At 43.8% G+C, this 15,005-nt stretch overlaps 1 protein-coding gene across 1 annotated transcript in view; it reads left to right on the top strand.

Moving 5' to 3' along the window:
• Positions 1 to 15,005, top strand: part of PKHD1 (PKHD1, fibrocystin/polyductin) — a 269,755-nt gene that overhangs the window by 61,533 nt on the left and 193,217 nt on the right. Inside the window, exon 34 of the mRNA XM_026063949.1 lies at positions 2,770 to 2,920. Within this exon, the coding sequence (XP_025919734.1) occupies positions 2,770 to 2,920 (151 nt within the window). The remainder of the gene's footprint in view (positions 1 to 2,769; positions 2,921 to 15,005) is intronic.

Raw genomic sequence — 15,005 nt, 5'->3', positions numbered from 1 at the left:
GATGAGTGGGGAGGGACGTCTGCGCCTGGGCGCTTTGAGTGGAACATGCAGAGGAGAGGGGGAAAAAAAAAGACAAAAAAAAAAAAAAAAAGACCCAGTCACACAGTCCATTCATTGTCTGCCTTCTTATTGCTCTTCATTGTGTTTTTTGTCCAATTTAATTGTAAATGCCCTCAGAGACACAGTTTACCATTCCTTCAGTTGCGGGGCGATATTTCTAAATTGAGTACATTTTACCTTTTGGCAAATTTTTCTTTCTTACTTTTTTTTCACATTCTGCCAGCTTCTCCAGCCTTTTTATTACTGTCACTAACTTTTTCCCCTGTTGTGTTCATAGTCCTCTAGTATTTAGGAATTAAAATTTGGGCTGCTAAGGAGTTTTCCAGTGGAATGGTGTTTCTTCTGGTGAATCTGTTTCTAAACTGGGCCTGCCTGAAAGGGGGTGAGGGGGAAGATGGGTTGATCTCAGGTGAATCTCCTGGTTTGAAAAATTCGAGGGAAAGAAGAGTAAGAGGGAGTTTGAAATCATCAAAAAGGCCCATTTAAGAGCTTTCTAAAATATTTTTTTCAAATTTCAGTCCAGAAAAACATTTTATTTCAAAATATTAGTGGAATTTGAAGCAAAATGTTCAGATTTGGATTTGAGTTCTGTGTAAATCTTCAAGAGTTGAAACTATTGTCCCATGACACTAAAATCTGAAAATCCTCCCTGGCTTTACTACACATTAGATCTTTCCTGTTCTTTCTTACTAATTTTATATTGGTTTGAATGAAGCTTCTCTTAATATAGCCTGTGCTATAGCCTACGCTTTATGAACACTTAGTGTCAAATGCATATTCCTTAGAAGAGATGCAAGTCTTGTCGTTAACATCACTAGCACCAGGATATGTCCTGCATTCCCTTTTGCAAGTCAGCCCTTCTCTTGTTGCATTTCCTTAAACACTGCAATTAATTAAATTTTCCAGCATCCAGGTTTCAGATGCAGTTACTACAGGACAGGGAAGAATTGGCCCTTTGCCTTCAAGCAAAACGTATTAATTTTTTTGTAAAGAGACCTGAATGACCACTGAGGGAGATCACTCCATCGACTTCAAGGCCTGGCAAATTGGGCCCTTGTGCTGTATCTAGCTAATGACAAACCACATCTCCCTTAAAACAGTTGGCTATTTAAAGGATACAGCATTTTCTTGTAATATTCAAAAAAAAAAAAGTAATATGCTGTCTTGAAAGACGGCCCAGTCCATTGAATTATTGTACAGGACAAGAGCAGTTCTCAAAGTGTTGCTATCAAAAGCAGGTTTAGTTCCCTATGGCTGGCTTTTGATTATTGATACAGTAGAGGGAAAGGTTCATTTAAATATATAAATAAAAACTCACTGTTAAAAAGGTTCAGCTACTTGCAGAAGGTTTTTTTGTTGTTGCTAATGTGGCTGCTTGCTGTAGCGTGTTAACCTCCAATTGCACTGGAAAAGGGCAACAAAACAAATATCCCCTAAATGTTTTCTCAGGGCAGCTCTTTATTTGTACAGTGAGCTGTCACATCCAGAACAGTTTGAAAACTCCAGGTTTGTCCAATCGCCCTGATCATCATGCTCTTGAGAAGGCTCTGAGGGTTGGGTTTCTGATTGGGTTGATCTTGGTAGAACTTAGGCACCTAATTTACTTAAGCACCTCCAAAAATCCTGTTAAATGGGATTTTCAGGAACCTCAAGACCTTTGAAAATCCTGGTCCTACATATCTGATCTTGTTTTGGTGAGCAAATCCCCTTATGAAGTCTGTCCTTTCATAGCTATTTGGAACAGTGGAATAAATTCTGGATTGTGCCTGTGTTTCTATAATTTACCTCCTCTTTGCTTCCTACAAGGTGTGAATGGGGGGAGAGGAAGAAGGAAGGATGGGAGGGGAAGGAATGGAAGTGAAGTGACACTGGATTACCCTGGCCTGATCCAAAGCCTGTTGGAGTATATCGGGAAGTTCTCCGTTCATTTTGAGGGACTTTGGATCCTGCAGTTGGGTCAGCAGCAAGACCCTGTAAAAATATCTCTTCCCCACCACCTTGTCGTTACCTCTTCCCCCTGCGCAAGGGGAGACTTTAGAGCAAACGTCTGTTAGTATAACTGGCACATATATCGAATCTGCTTAGTCTGGGCTGTTAAGTAAGTTTAATTAATTTGCTAAGTTAATGTTCCAATGCTAGCAACAAAGCATCATTGCAATCAGCTGGGTAGCAGGAATTGGAACCCCTAAATGAGCTCATTTTTTCACAGTTGGAATTAGGGACCAGTTAGCCAGTTGTGTGGTTTTTCCAATTTCTCCACTTGCCCTAAGGGAGCTGCAAGTTATTCATTCCCCATTGCTAAGTGTGAGTAAGACGGGGAGGGGGGAGACACGAAGAAACCCTACTCCGTGTAGGAGTCCATCTTTGATCCTAACACTGCTGATTCCCTAGCTGTTGTCTGTACTTATCTTCCTGGCTTGGTCCTAGAACAGCATTTGCTGCTATTTGTAATAGTTTGGGGAGGCAGAAAGGCATCACTGAGAGATATTTACTGCATGTATTTTCATCGGGAGTGTGTGCAGATAAAGGGGGGAAAAAAACAAATAAACAATAAAAGAATGGAAACAAAATTACAGAAATTTGCAAAGTTTGACAAATGGTGGCCAGGAGTTGCCACAAGCTAATGGCTTGCAATGATTAATAAGAGTAAAAATAATTGCATTTCATTAAGATTGATGACACCCCATTTAACCTCCCTTCTCGTTTCAGCCCTAAAGTGGAAAGAGATGAAGTTCTCATCTATAATAGCTCCTGTAACATTACCATGGAAACTGAGGCAGAGATGGAGTGTGAGGGAGCTAATCAGCCAATTACCRCCAAGATTACTGAGATATGGAAAAACTGGGGCCAGAACACTCAGGTATAATCAAATCTTTTTTACAGACTGATTCAAACAGCTTAAAATTAAATTTGTAATATTGTGTACATTTAAAGGGGGCAAAAAAAAAAAAACAATTTAGGCTGAGCAGCAGCAATATATAATATTAAATGCTTTCCAACTTTGAATAGCAGTTCTAACGCAGTGCAGCTGAATTAAKGGTTAACTAGTTAATCATGTATTTTATGAGATATAAATGAGCTTTACCTTATTTTCTGGTCGGTGTATGTCTTTTTAACACTCTGCCTTTTATATAAATGCAAATTCTGTTCCAAAAGTGCTGTTTTCTGTTATCAGTGTCACTTGATCAGATATCTTAGCCATGAGATACAGAGTTTCAGCTCTCCTGCAGAGACTTAGCATTCAGCATTGGTTCAGCTATGGTTATATTTGTTTTTTTTGCTCCTCTTCAGCGTCTGAAATAAAATGGGACAGTCTCTCTAGGGCTATGTGTGGGTATAACAAGGAAAAAGACATCAGCAAAGTTTATTTTGTGGGGAGGAAAAAAAAAAAAAGCTATGACTCTTAACTAATATCATATTACGGCTCAATATCTAAAAATGTTCATTGCCAACCCAAAACAGCCTTTCAGAGTTTTTGGAGTGTTGAGCCGAAGTACTGGGTTGTGCCACTTGTAACATGGAATTTGGGGTGGAGGGGGAGATATTTGGTGAACGTCAAATATTCCTTTGTCACCATTCTCCCCTGAACGAGCACCTCCTGGGAAGTTGGTGTAACCCTACTGCGTAAATGAAACCACCAGTGGGATGAGTTAGACACCTGACTTGTCAGAATAAATGTTGTCCTTTATCTAGCAAGGCAAATTATCATGCAGTCGTCTTGGTATGGATGAGACCTAGGAAACTGAAGTCTTGTTTGCTCAGGATTGATGTTAAAGATGTCATGGTAATTTTTAACTCTGATATCTGCAGTGAAGTTTCCTTACCTGCTCCCCACCCCAGAAGTAACTGCAGTGTCCTGGCAAAGTAATTTTGGTGTGTCTCTAACACCAAATTCTGAAGTTTTTACTCAGCCAGGAGTTTCTGAATTTGCCCTGTATACATATTTTAAATGCCTGTTAGCATTGCAGCCGAGTCTCCTAAAATACAACTGCTTTCTACCATTTTATTAATAAAACAAACAAACAAACAAACAAACAAAACCCCACCCAATATTTTAAGTCTGTCCTTGGCCTGTAAAGAAATGTCACATATAGCCTTTTCCCTATTAGTGCTGCCAACCTTCGTGATTTCCTGGCTTTCTTGTGCTCTGCACAGTGTAGGCTGACTCCTTTTCTGTGGGCTTATTTGCTCGTCAGCACTGCTAGTTGTGCTACCAGAAACATTCATGGCTAAGGGGGAAAAACAAGTCAAAAAATTATTATTTAACCGCTGCAGGAGGCCAGCAAAAGGAAGTGATTAGGCCGGTATCAGATCAAATGGTAACTACTCCTTTCCTGTAAGTTTTCTCTCCCAAATGTGCTAAGGGCATCCCTATCTATGTAGCCCAGCATATAGGATCCATAACCTCCTGTTGGCTGCAGTCTGAACGGCTTGGGTGTATCCTGGGTCCTGTAGCCTCAACAAGGAGACGAAGATAGGGGTTTTGTTTGTTTGTTTGTTTGTTTGGGCTCAGTTGGCAGCAAGAATAGGACAATGTTGTGAGGTTTCTCCCTGGTTGCTCAGCACAATGTGGGGAAAATCAATGAGGTCCTAGGTGTCCTGAATGAATGAATGAAGGGGAAGCATGACAAAACCAGCAGTGCTTTCAGATTCGGGATTGACTTCTGCTTAATGAACCCAGAGGGTATTTGGAATCATTTTATCCCTCTTCCCAAAACTGGCCTGGGTGAACAGAGGTGGATGAATGGGGAGTTCAGATAAATGGTTTCAATTTTGGTCCCTTTCTAGCTGACAGCATCCTGTTAAGATTTACGACTTGGTGCCGCATACGCTGCTTCACTGTAGAGGTTTAAATCATGTCATGTGAACTGGCCTTACCTTTCCAGTGGAAATAATGGTCCCCAGGTTCAGCACCAAGCAGCGAAATGCATTAATAGCACCACGTGCCTTAGGATAATGGTGCTATTAACAGGCAACACAACTCAGCGTACAAGTAATGGGACTGCATCTCTTTATAATAACACTTGTGTTGCACTCTCACTCAAGGATCTCAAAGCAGTTCGTAAAGACTGGGCTTGATCCTTAGCTGCTGTCAGCATATATAGCTACACCAGTCAGTTGTTTCATTTTCTGCTCGCTTTTCTGCCAGCTGAATGATGCTCAGGCAGGCCAACAAGTCATCAGTATCTTAGCACGGCTGGGCTTTGTGGGAGGCTTTGGGTAGGGATGAGTAAGGCCTCTCTGGATTAGCTCCAGGACGGTGTTGGAAGTGAAAAGAAGCATCACAGAAAGGCTGGCAAAAGCACAAATGAGGCTTTGTTATCAGGAGCATGGAGGCAAGAAAAGAGAACAATTTTGGTTAAGAGCAGAAAAGCAAAAAAACCTCTAAAGGTCAATTTTTGGAATTTGAATCTAAGGGGTGCAAGCTTTAGGGTGAGGACATATTTTCTTCTGTCTTTATAAAACACCCAATGCGAAGTGAGGCTAGTTCTTAATATAATAGAGAAGATAATACCATGATCATCTGGGATTTGGGTATAAAGCATCCACGCCTAGGTGTGGGGTGGAAATGAGAAGAATGCAGACTGGGAGTGTGACAAGGTTTTGCAGCAAACCTCTGGTGGGAGAACACCAGGCAGAAGGCTCCAGAGAGCTTTGGGAGGGAGCACAGGGGGTGTATGAGAGAGACTAGGTGACAGGATACCTGCAGTAGTAGGGAGCTGAACTCAGGTGACATGGTGATCTCTTCCAGGTCTATGTTTCTACGATGCTTTCAGCAGCTCCGTTATCCCTTGTCACAGGCAAAACCTAGGCACATTGAAGAGAAATCCATAAGCAAGGGTCCTAGTGCACAGCAAGTGGCAGAGACATGTTTGCCAGCTAGATCTGCCTTCTTTGACTAGRAGGAGCTTTGCACTGGAAATAGCCCATTTTTCTCTTGCCTGAATCTGCAGAACAGTATCCAGATAGTGACTGGATTAGCCCATGAATTAACTCTTGATCTGTGTGTCAGCTTTACTGAAAATTGCATTAAATAGCTAATGCAACTCATCCAGGAATCAGGCTCAGCTATGCTAGTTTGGTTTTGAATATCAAACTGTTGCCAGACAGACACATTCCTCCGTTTTTCAGGTCATATCCCAAATATATTATGTGCATTCCCATGGTGTTCCCTCACTGCCTGTGTAAATTGCACATACACGTGGGAGCCAGGGACACCAAAATTATCTGCAGAGATTAGCAAACACCGCATGCGTTCCTTCTGTGTGAGTTAATGAGGTGTTTGTTCTCTGAACTGGTTTTAATTGTCTTGGATATGTGTAAACTCCAGGTACTAGAGGTTCACTGTACCTAGATACAAACTCCCGATAGCTGCATTTTCTTTTAAATTTCTTTGACTCTGCTTTTTTTTTTCTGATAAATGCATATGAAGATCTATTTAAATGCAAATTGAGAGTTTAACTCTAGATGCTTTAACTTTTGGATGATCTGCCCGTTTAATTTTTCAAGAAAGTAAGTTCTTCCACCTCTTATTTCAACCTGCCTTTGCTTGAAACTTGGGCTGTAGCTGTCACCCAAAATTAGAAAGTATCTTTGAAAAAGCTGGCTGTCCTTTGTGTTGCGCGTGGTATGTAGAGGCTTCTCTCATAGGCCAATTACTTGAATTTGCTCTTCAGTTGAACTCCTTTGAGAACTCTTAGGCGTGATCCTCAGTGGAGGAAAATAGCTGCATTTCCATTGAAGGYGAGGCTGTATCCATCACCTCAAGTTTTGTCCCTTACTTTACTGACTCGGCCTTTGCCTGGGATCAGGTGCTTGAATATCCCCCCCAAAATGTCTTTTTATGAGTTTCTTTAGAAACTGAAACTTGCCTCACTTTGTGTTTGAAGTGGTTACCACTGTATGACTTAATTAGGTCATATGAAATAAGCAGCAGGCCTCTGCCCCACTGTTCCATTTGGCATCGTTAGTGTTTGTCACTTGCTCCGTTATTAGCTAAGGAAGAATTGCAGAATTATTTTTATATCAGTATATAATGCAATTTAGCCTACTGAAAGGAGAAGGGGAAAGAAAAGGAAAAAAAAAATCCAGCAATGATTGTATATCCCACAGGACTTAATTAGTTCACAGTTTCATGATACACTGAATAATGGGAAGATATGAATTAAATAATAAAAGGAAAAAGAAAAGTTCTAATGCTCAATCACTACCTGTCCACTTCCACCTCAGCTGCATAATGAGATGTCAGCTGCTGTGACACTGATGAGACATGCAAAACACGCCGATAACACACGTAAAGGATGCTCACGGGAAGGTTTGACCAGGCTTGGATGTTTCCGAACCTATTATGCTTAGTGAGCCTTCAGATTATTACTCCGGATCACTGGACCAGACCTAATCATCATGCACGCATGCTGTTTGAGCAATGTTTCCCTGCACTGACTCCCCCTCCTCCTCTGGCCCAGATGGGTAATATAATGCTTGTYGGAGGGCAGATGCCACGTATATTAAGTCAATCGTAGGGAAGCTGAACTGGTATACTAGTGAATCCTCTACAAACCAACCCTCAAGGGGTCCCTATTAAGAAATAGAGGGCTAATAAAAAATAACTTGCTAGATAAAAATGCCATCCTGGATTATGGCTCTGTCTGGGTATGCTGTGCTTCCTTTAGTTTGTTTTTAAATAGAGCGTTAAGGGAAGGTCTTGAGATTTAAGAAGTAGCTTAGAGTACTGAGGATCTGTGAGTTTTTAGCTCAGTGATTGATACTGGGATAACTGCTTTTTTCACTTCTAAGCAAAAAAAAATAAAAATAAAAATAAAAATAAAAATAAAAATAAAAATAAAGGAAAGGCTGTGTCTGAGATGTGCGTAGTCACCTGAGAGACCTGGCTGTTCAACTTCTGCTGAATGTAATCAGGACTAGCTCTCCAAATCCCTTGGACTCCTCTGTAGATCCTCAGAGCTGCTCCTTTCCTTCCTTCTTGCTTTCATTTTCTCCATTTACCAGTGCTCTGGATACAACAAAATTTGGAGGGTGAAGAAGGAGATGAGATGTTTTTAGCTTTTGAAGATATTTGGGACTTTAATAGATGGCAAATCCTAGACAGAGTTCTGGGGAGCATAAAAGGCTTTCCTGAAGCGCAGAGCACTCTGGACACAAAAGGCTGTGACTTTATTTTCCGCAGCAGCTCTGTTGCTGAAGCTCCAGACCATGTGAAGATGACTATGAAGGTGACAGGTGCTGGGAGGTGACTCTCTCCTGCAGGTCCAGCGGGCTCTTTGTGCTCTGCATGGTAGATGTGTGCTGCTCTTCCGTTCTTGTTTTTGTGCCATTCTCATGTCACGTGATTTCTGATGGTTGTATTTTGAGGGTGAGAGCCTCAAACTTAGGTGCCCCTCCTTGCAGACATGCGCAGGCTTCCCAGCTTATGGTCAGATATGTTTATAGGTACCATAGGCTTAAAAAGGGAATTTTTTCATTGGTATCGCGTTTCAAGCTTCTTTCCGTGCCTTCAGAATTTGGTACAGTCCTAAACATCCTCTCATTCCTACCCTCTGTCCCCTTGGTTCCCTTCTGACCATGCCTCTCCATCTGCTCTCCTTCTCCCACACTGTCCTTTTCTCCTTGAACACTTAACAGTGCCGAGATGGGAAAATGTCCTCTCTTTTTCTCCATTGCTCCCCTTGCTGTAAGGCCCATAAGGAAAACACACAGATTTGACAGTGGTCAAGCAAGGTATGAATGAAATCTGCTGCCCACGAGGGTGGACACGTCCTTGTCAGAGCGGGGGCCAGAAAACGGACCCTGGCGCTGTTTGCCCATGGAGATGCCACCCTCAGGCTCGTGCTTCTTCGCCCTCGGTGCGGTGGAAGCAGTGTCGTTTACACTGTGTCACTGCAAGTTAAAAGGTACTTTGGAGCGGTGTTTCCTCCTCGCCATCGTTGCCTTGATGAGGCAACGTTTACGTCGGAAGTGACAGTGAATTCTGGTCTAATATGTTGCTTGTTTGCAGGGGCAGTAAAACAGCTCCCCTTTCCTCGACTCCTAGGAGAGCAATTAYTATGATATTTTATTCCTGTGCTTCCCTCCAGATGTGTAGCACCCCAAATCCCTTCATCTGGCCATAGTAATCACATCTAGCTGGGACTGAGGGAATGGTTTGCTTTGACTGCGGCTTATTAGGGGGATCCTCTTCTGACAGCACCTGCCATTACGGTGTCTTGGGCTTTGGTTATGGCTCCTGGGTGCTTTGGCAGTGTAAATAGCCAAAACTGGCAATGTCAGACAGTATGGGGACTCGGGAGTAAGGCTAGGGGAAAATCCTCATTGCCTAAAGTATTGTGTATATATATTTTGTATATATGCACTTTTAACAGTGCAGCCATCCCACTTTTGCTTCTTTGAATTCCTTATTTCTTAACCCACTTGGTCACAGTGTTTTGGGGTGGATGGGGGGGAATGCAGCTAAACCAACCCAGATTTGCAAGCCTCGCAGCAAGGAAGTGGAGGAGTCCATAATGAATTAATAAAATTAAAGCAAAAGGCAGTCTTGGGGTGCGGATGCTGTCAGGGCAGACAGAGGTACCATCTGCAAGGTTGTTAAGATGTAGAGAACCAAGATGGCCTCCACAGTAACCACAGGCAATGTGAAGAGATAAATGGTTGACCCGAGCCTGTGTCAGGCTAGGATTGATGCCACTATCAGCCCTAGTGCCTTTGCAATGATTTTTTAAAAAATCTCTGATAGAGTGTGTTATCTAGTTACTGGCACGAGGGCAATGGCCTGGAGGCAGTGAGGAGGAGGGGGGAGGAAGAGGGAGAGAAGGAGAGAGAGAAAGAAAAAAAGGTCATTCCAGGAGGACAATCTCTGTTGGACTAAATGAGAAAATAAGGGCCTTGCTCCGAAACAGGGAGGTAAATAAATAAATAATAAAAATAAAAAAAGTGGCTGCTAGGTGTGTGGGGAAAGGATAAGCAAAATTGCTTCCCTTTCTTCCACTCTCTTTTTCTATTTTTTATTTTTTTTTAATGGGATGGGCCTTGGGCTGCAATGGGAAATTTAGGAGATGTGCTGGTGGTATGGGTTTTTGTTTCTTTTTTGTTTTTTGTTTCTTTTTTGCTGCAACTTTTTGCCTCCTGATTTGAGGTTTTTAACTCTTTCCTCTCCTCCTATGAGAATGAAAATCAGAGGCTGAACTGTTACATGCTTTTTCTTTCCATTTTGAATGGCCCCTTTTTTGTCATCCCGCCATTTTTCGAGTGTCTCTGAAACACCGGTCCCTAAATTGCAGGTGCCTGTTCAGGGAGCCATCCTTTCCCCCATTGCTCATGCTGGATGCTACTTCCAGGACGGGTTGCCAATCTCCCRTAACCTGAAGCACAATGAGGCAGAAGCCTTTCCACTTGAATTTAAGCAGACCAATGTGAAATCGGAATTTAACTTGGCTCCATTTGATGAGAGAACTGCTTTCCTTTGTCCCCCTCTGTTCATCCCTTGCTCCCCACCCTTTAAAGAAATGTGGATTCAGACTGAAAACTGTCATTTCGAAGGCGTTCCTCCTGGGAACAGAAAGCAAAGCTTTTCCCTTCCGTCAGAAAGCGAAGGCTTGAATTAAGGTCAGGAGGGTGCGGGGAAGCCTTCCTGAGGGACTGCGGGCAAATTTTCTTGCTGTTTGCTCCCAGGCTCTTGCACAGAGTCTTGCTGCCACTTTCCTGTTTAATTATGACAGAGACTCTAATTGACTCCTTCAGCGTTTAGGCAATTTTAGGGGGAAGGATCGCTGGCGTTAGAAAGCGCGGCTCTGATCCTCAGTCTGTGACCCGATCCTGAATTACTCAGTTTGGGTGAAGGTGCTGGGGTGCACGGCCTCGGGCTCTGGGTGAATTTGGAGGGAAGCTTTCTCCATCTCCATCTCAAATTCATCAGGAAAAGGGCTGCACTCCTTGGAGACAGGCATAGCCCGGACTTGCTCCTCTCCTGTGTTGGAGCCTTGCTTCATCTAAAAAAAGGAGAGGAAGGGTCTTGCCTCCCCCTTAGGGGTGATACGGGTTAAAGAGCAGCTCTTTCGGGCAGCCCTTGCATCTCTAACGTGGGACTCTGCATCAGCAGCCGACTTCGTGTCCTCTCCCTAATCCCTAAGTAATCAATAACGTGGACCTGATGGTGCAGAGAGGAATTTTCTGCTGGGTGTGGGGCAGGTGGTTAGGCTGACCTAGAAGCACTCCGGCTACCTTGAACCCTCTCCCAAATGTTTCTGGGGCCTCGTTCAGGAGTTAGCAAGGGCTGGGCATGTGGTTACCCTGTTTTGAAAGCTGGGAGAGTTTAATATAATATAATAGCATCTATAACTATTATATAATTAATATATAATAATATAATAGTATAATATAACACCAGTGAGAGTTTGCCTCATCCACATTAAAACTGATCAGCTTTAATCTTGCAAAACACTGAGCCTATGTACAAGCGTCAGCATGTGTTGGGTGGTGTGGTAGCTCCATAGTCCTGCAAGTTGCTCCTGTATACGGGTAGTTTATCCACAGACACTTAGGAGATAAACTTATGCATATATACAAACCCATTGAGTTCTGTGGGACTTTTACTCACGCGAGTCAACACTGGCAGGATTAGTGCCGGTAATACAAGCGGCCTGGTTAGCATCAGTCACGTGTTGTAGAGGACCAGGCTCTCCTCCTCCTTCTGCATCTACAACGTTTTCCACCAGGCTGCAATTTATACCTGAGTGCAGCATAACGCCTCCGTCGTTCATGACGTTTGGTGTAAGATGATGCTGAGGTACAAGTGTCACTACTGCAGGGAGGTGGCTTTGCAGCGCTGAGTTTGGTACCTGGCCTTGCCTTGAGAGCCCTGCATATCCCTGCCCTGAGCGCAAGATCAGGCTTCCCATCCCATCCCCAAGAAATGCGCGGAAGCCTTGGACAGAGCATGGGGAAAAAACCTTTTAAAAAAGGTCTGATTTTTTTCCTTTTTGTTACTGCTGGCACCATGGCAAACTCTTACCCAAATTAAATGATGTGACCTAGGCGTATGGTTGGAGGATGAATGAATTGCTGTGCTATTTTCATTCAGAAAGTGTTAATTGAAAAACTGCTGTAGCAAGAGGGGGAAAAAACAGGGAGTTAAACAACTGTTCCAAAATTAATCTGCTAGAGCCTTTGTTCTCTCTTTAAGGAAAGGGTTAATTTTATGTGATTGTCAGTAAAAACAGGCTGTTTTCGCGACGAGTCCATAATAACCAGGTGCTAGACTGCCTTAACAAACTGCTTGCTAAATGCTGGGTACCTTTCCCTAATCGGCAGCGCCGTGCGTGGAAGCCCCTCGTTTCCAACCTGTCCTTGTAAACAACTGCGGAGCAAAGTACTTCATTAAGGGATTGTAAGGCTACCTCGTAAAAACGAGCCAACAATTACAGTAGTGACGGGAAGGAGCGGAGGCGACGGAGGGCTCTGCGGGCCCCGTGAAGAAAAGCAGACGTCCCCGGGCCGGGAAGCATCAGGTGAAGCGGGCGCTATAAACACTTTCCCGTGAACGCTGCGTCTTTTCAATAAAGAGGCAGTTAGCCGGTCTACGGCTTTAACAAAATATTCCCAGTGAACTTCATGGGTGGCGCAGGGCTGGGAGCTGTTAGCTCATATCCAGTTAAATTTCAGATGTCAGAGCTCATTAGCGGTGATTTTAGCCAAAGACAGCTTGCGAGGAGCTCAGTAAATTTGACTTCCTCATATAAAGTTAAGGAAAGAGATTGCCGTTTTGCTTATTGATTTATTTCCCTGCTTTCACACTTCTTCTTTGGGTCTGTGATTCTGGTCAAGGTTCAGGCTCAGTTTTGCCCACATAGGGACTCCAGTTCTCTCTCTTTCACACACTTTTTCTTGCTCTTTCACTCCCTCTCGTTCTCTCTCTTCCTAGTTCACTTGCTCCTTTTTGCCCATTTGCCTTTTTCTTCCTGCCTTAGCCTGCGCTTAGTGAGTGGAGATGCGGTTTTTGTTTTCTGTGTTGAGGACTGCTCCCCAGGAAGCCCTCAGTGGGCCTGCAGGGAGATTTAGATGTTCAGGCTGACCCATGCAGAGCTGGATAAAGAGGTATGAAACCACTGGCAAGGAGCAATTCTGTATTAGTCATAGAGATGACTCACCCAGAGGTCTGTCTTCCTCTGGTTTTCCTCTTCCTGGGATTCGGGATGTTGCTCCTTGTTGTCTCAAACCCCTCTGCACCAAATGGACTGGTGCAAAGAGGTCCATGGACAGCTGGCATTGCACTGGTCTGCCTTCTTGGGAGCCCGCTTGGCAAGGGGGAGAGTCTGAGGACGGAGTCGCTGGAGAAAAAAGTGGGGACAAAGTTGAGGTGGCTCAGGAAATGCTGCAGAAATGTCTGGACCGAGGCACTTTACCTCCACTACGTGTGCACCCTCATCAGGATGTGCACCCTAGTAAGATGCTGGGCTCTCCCYGAAATCAAATGTGCCTTTGGAAAACACCACTAGGCACCTCTGTGCATCCGTAAGCACTTGAACGCATTCAGACACTGGGGTAAGGCTGTGCCGGCGAGAGTCCTTGGGAAAGGGACCCTGGATTTCGTGTCCTGGCAGACGATTAACAGCCAGATGAATGCGTGTGTGGGAGGGCAGACAGCGAAAGCCGTGGGGCCTATGTTATTTCAGGGAATCCGCGCTCCCAACAAAGACGAGCTGTTCGGGCCCCAAATGACAGAGGGATGGCTTTAGAGCTCAAACAGCAGCAGTTTGTGCTTTCTTCCTCAAAGGCCTCTCAGTTCAGCGTGCAGCCTGCTGGTCGCGAGGCTCTCTCTCACGCTACTCTCTTTATCGTGCTGCCTCGTTCAAATTAATTTGGGCTAAAATCTCTTGAAAGGGCAGGAGTGGTCTAAGAGGTTACTGTCCCACAGCTGTGTGATGCTGCTCTTYGGCTGAGGCACAGTCATTCGTGGCGTAGCGGTTCAGTACTCAGTGCAGTGCACTAACTTCACCTCCATCCAGGCTTATGCCGTGGTGCTGCCTGCGTCCCTGCAGAAATTGCCGATCAGATGCCGCTGTGAACTCAATCAATTGAAAAAAAGGATTAAAGAGAGAGAAGTACATTAGGAAGCGATTCTAATTTTAACTAGATCACTTCGTTAAACTAATACATATTTCTGCTGTAGATATGCTGTTGTTTGGTAGGTCTTTTGGGTCAGGAACTGTCTCCTATATTGTTTGTACAGCTAATTGCATGGTAGGATCCTAGGCTTTAGCTGGACTTATTACAATTAAATAGATATCCTTAGCTTCAGGGAAATGCTATGGGTGTCCCCATCCTTCTAAATGCCATTTAATGCTCAAGTTCCCATTAGGGCTAGGAAAATTCAGCTTGAAGTGAAAGTGCTATTGTAGCCTTTGCTAAGGCGTGACATCTTCCCAGCTATCGTAACCCCACGTTATCCTATTGTTTATGTGACCTTTTCTGTAAGAGTCCCATCTTCACCTTTTTACCTTTCTGGCAGATAAGTGTTTCTGATGATGACAATAAAGATACCACAAAGCACTTTTATTCTTGGTTGCCCCATCTGGGCTGCGTGTTTGATCCCAACGGTCAGCGTTCCAGTCAGATTGCACTATCAGATGGAGCTGGCTCTATTTCCTGCATTATTCTTCCTGGCTGTACCACATTATGCAATTATGTTTGCATTTAAACCTGAGCACTTACCTGTAATGATGCTGTAGTTCAGTACATGATACATTACAGCAGTAGATAATGCATACAGATAGGCTAAGAAAGCATGTTGTTGATGTGCTAAAACTAAACAGGACCTTGCATTTGAAAGCGGACTCTGAAAGCTCGCAGATTAGGCCAAGTCRCTTTAAAACCCTTGCATTACTGAAATAACAGCCTTGCAGAGTGAAACCCTCTCCCTGCTGGGCAGGTGC

This window comes from Apteryx rowi, unplaced genomic scaffold (genome assembly GCF_003343035.1).
Source record: "Apteryx rowi isolate R43461 unplaced genomic scaffold, aptRow1 scaffold_205, whole genome shotgun sequence".
Taxonomy (NCBI): domain Eukaryota; kingdom Metazoa; phylum Chordata; class Aves; order Apterygiformes; family Apterygidae; genus Apteryx; species Apteryx rowi.
This window is presented reverse-complemented; position numbering and strand designations above follow the sequence as displayed.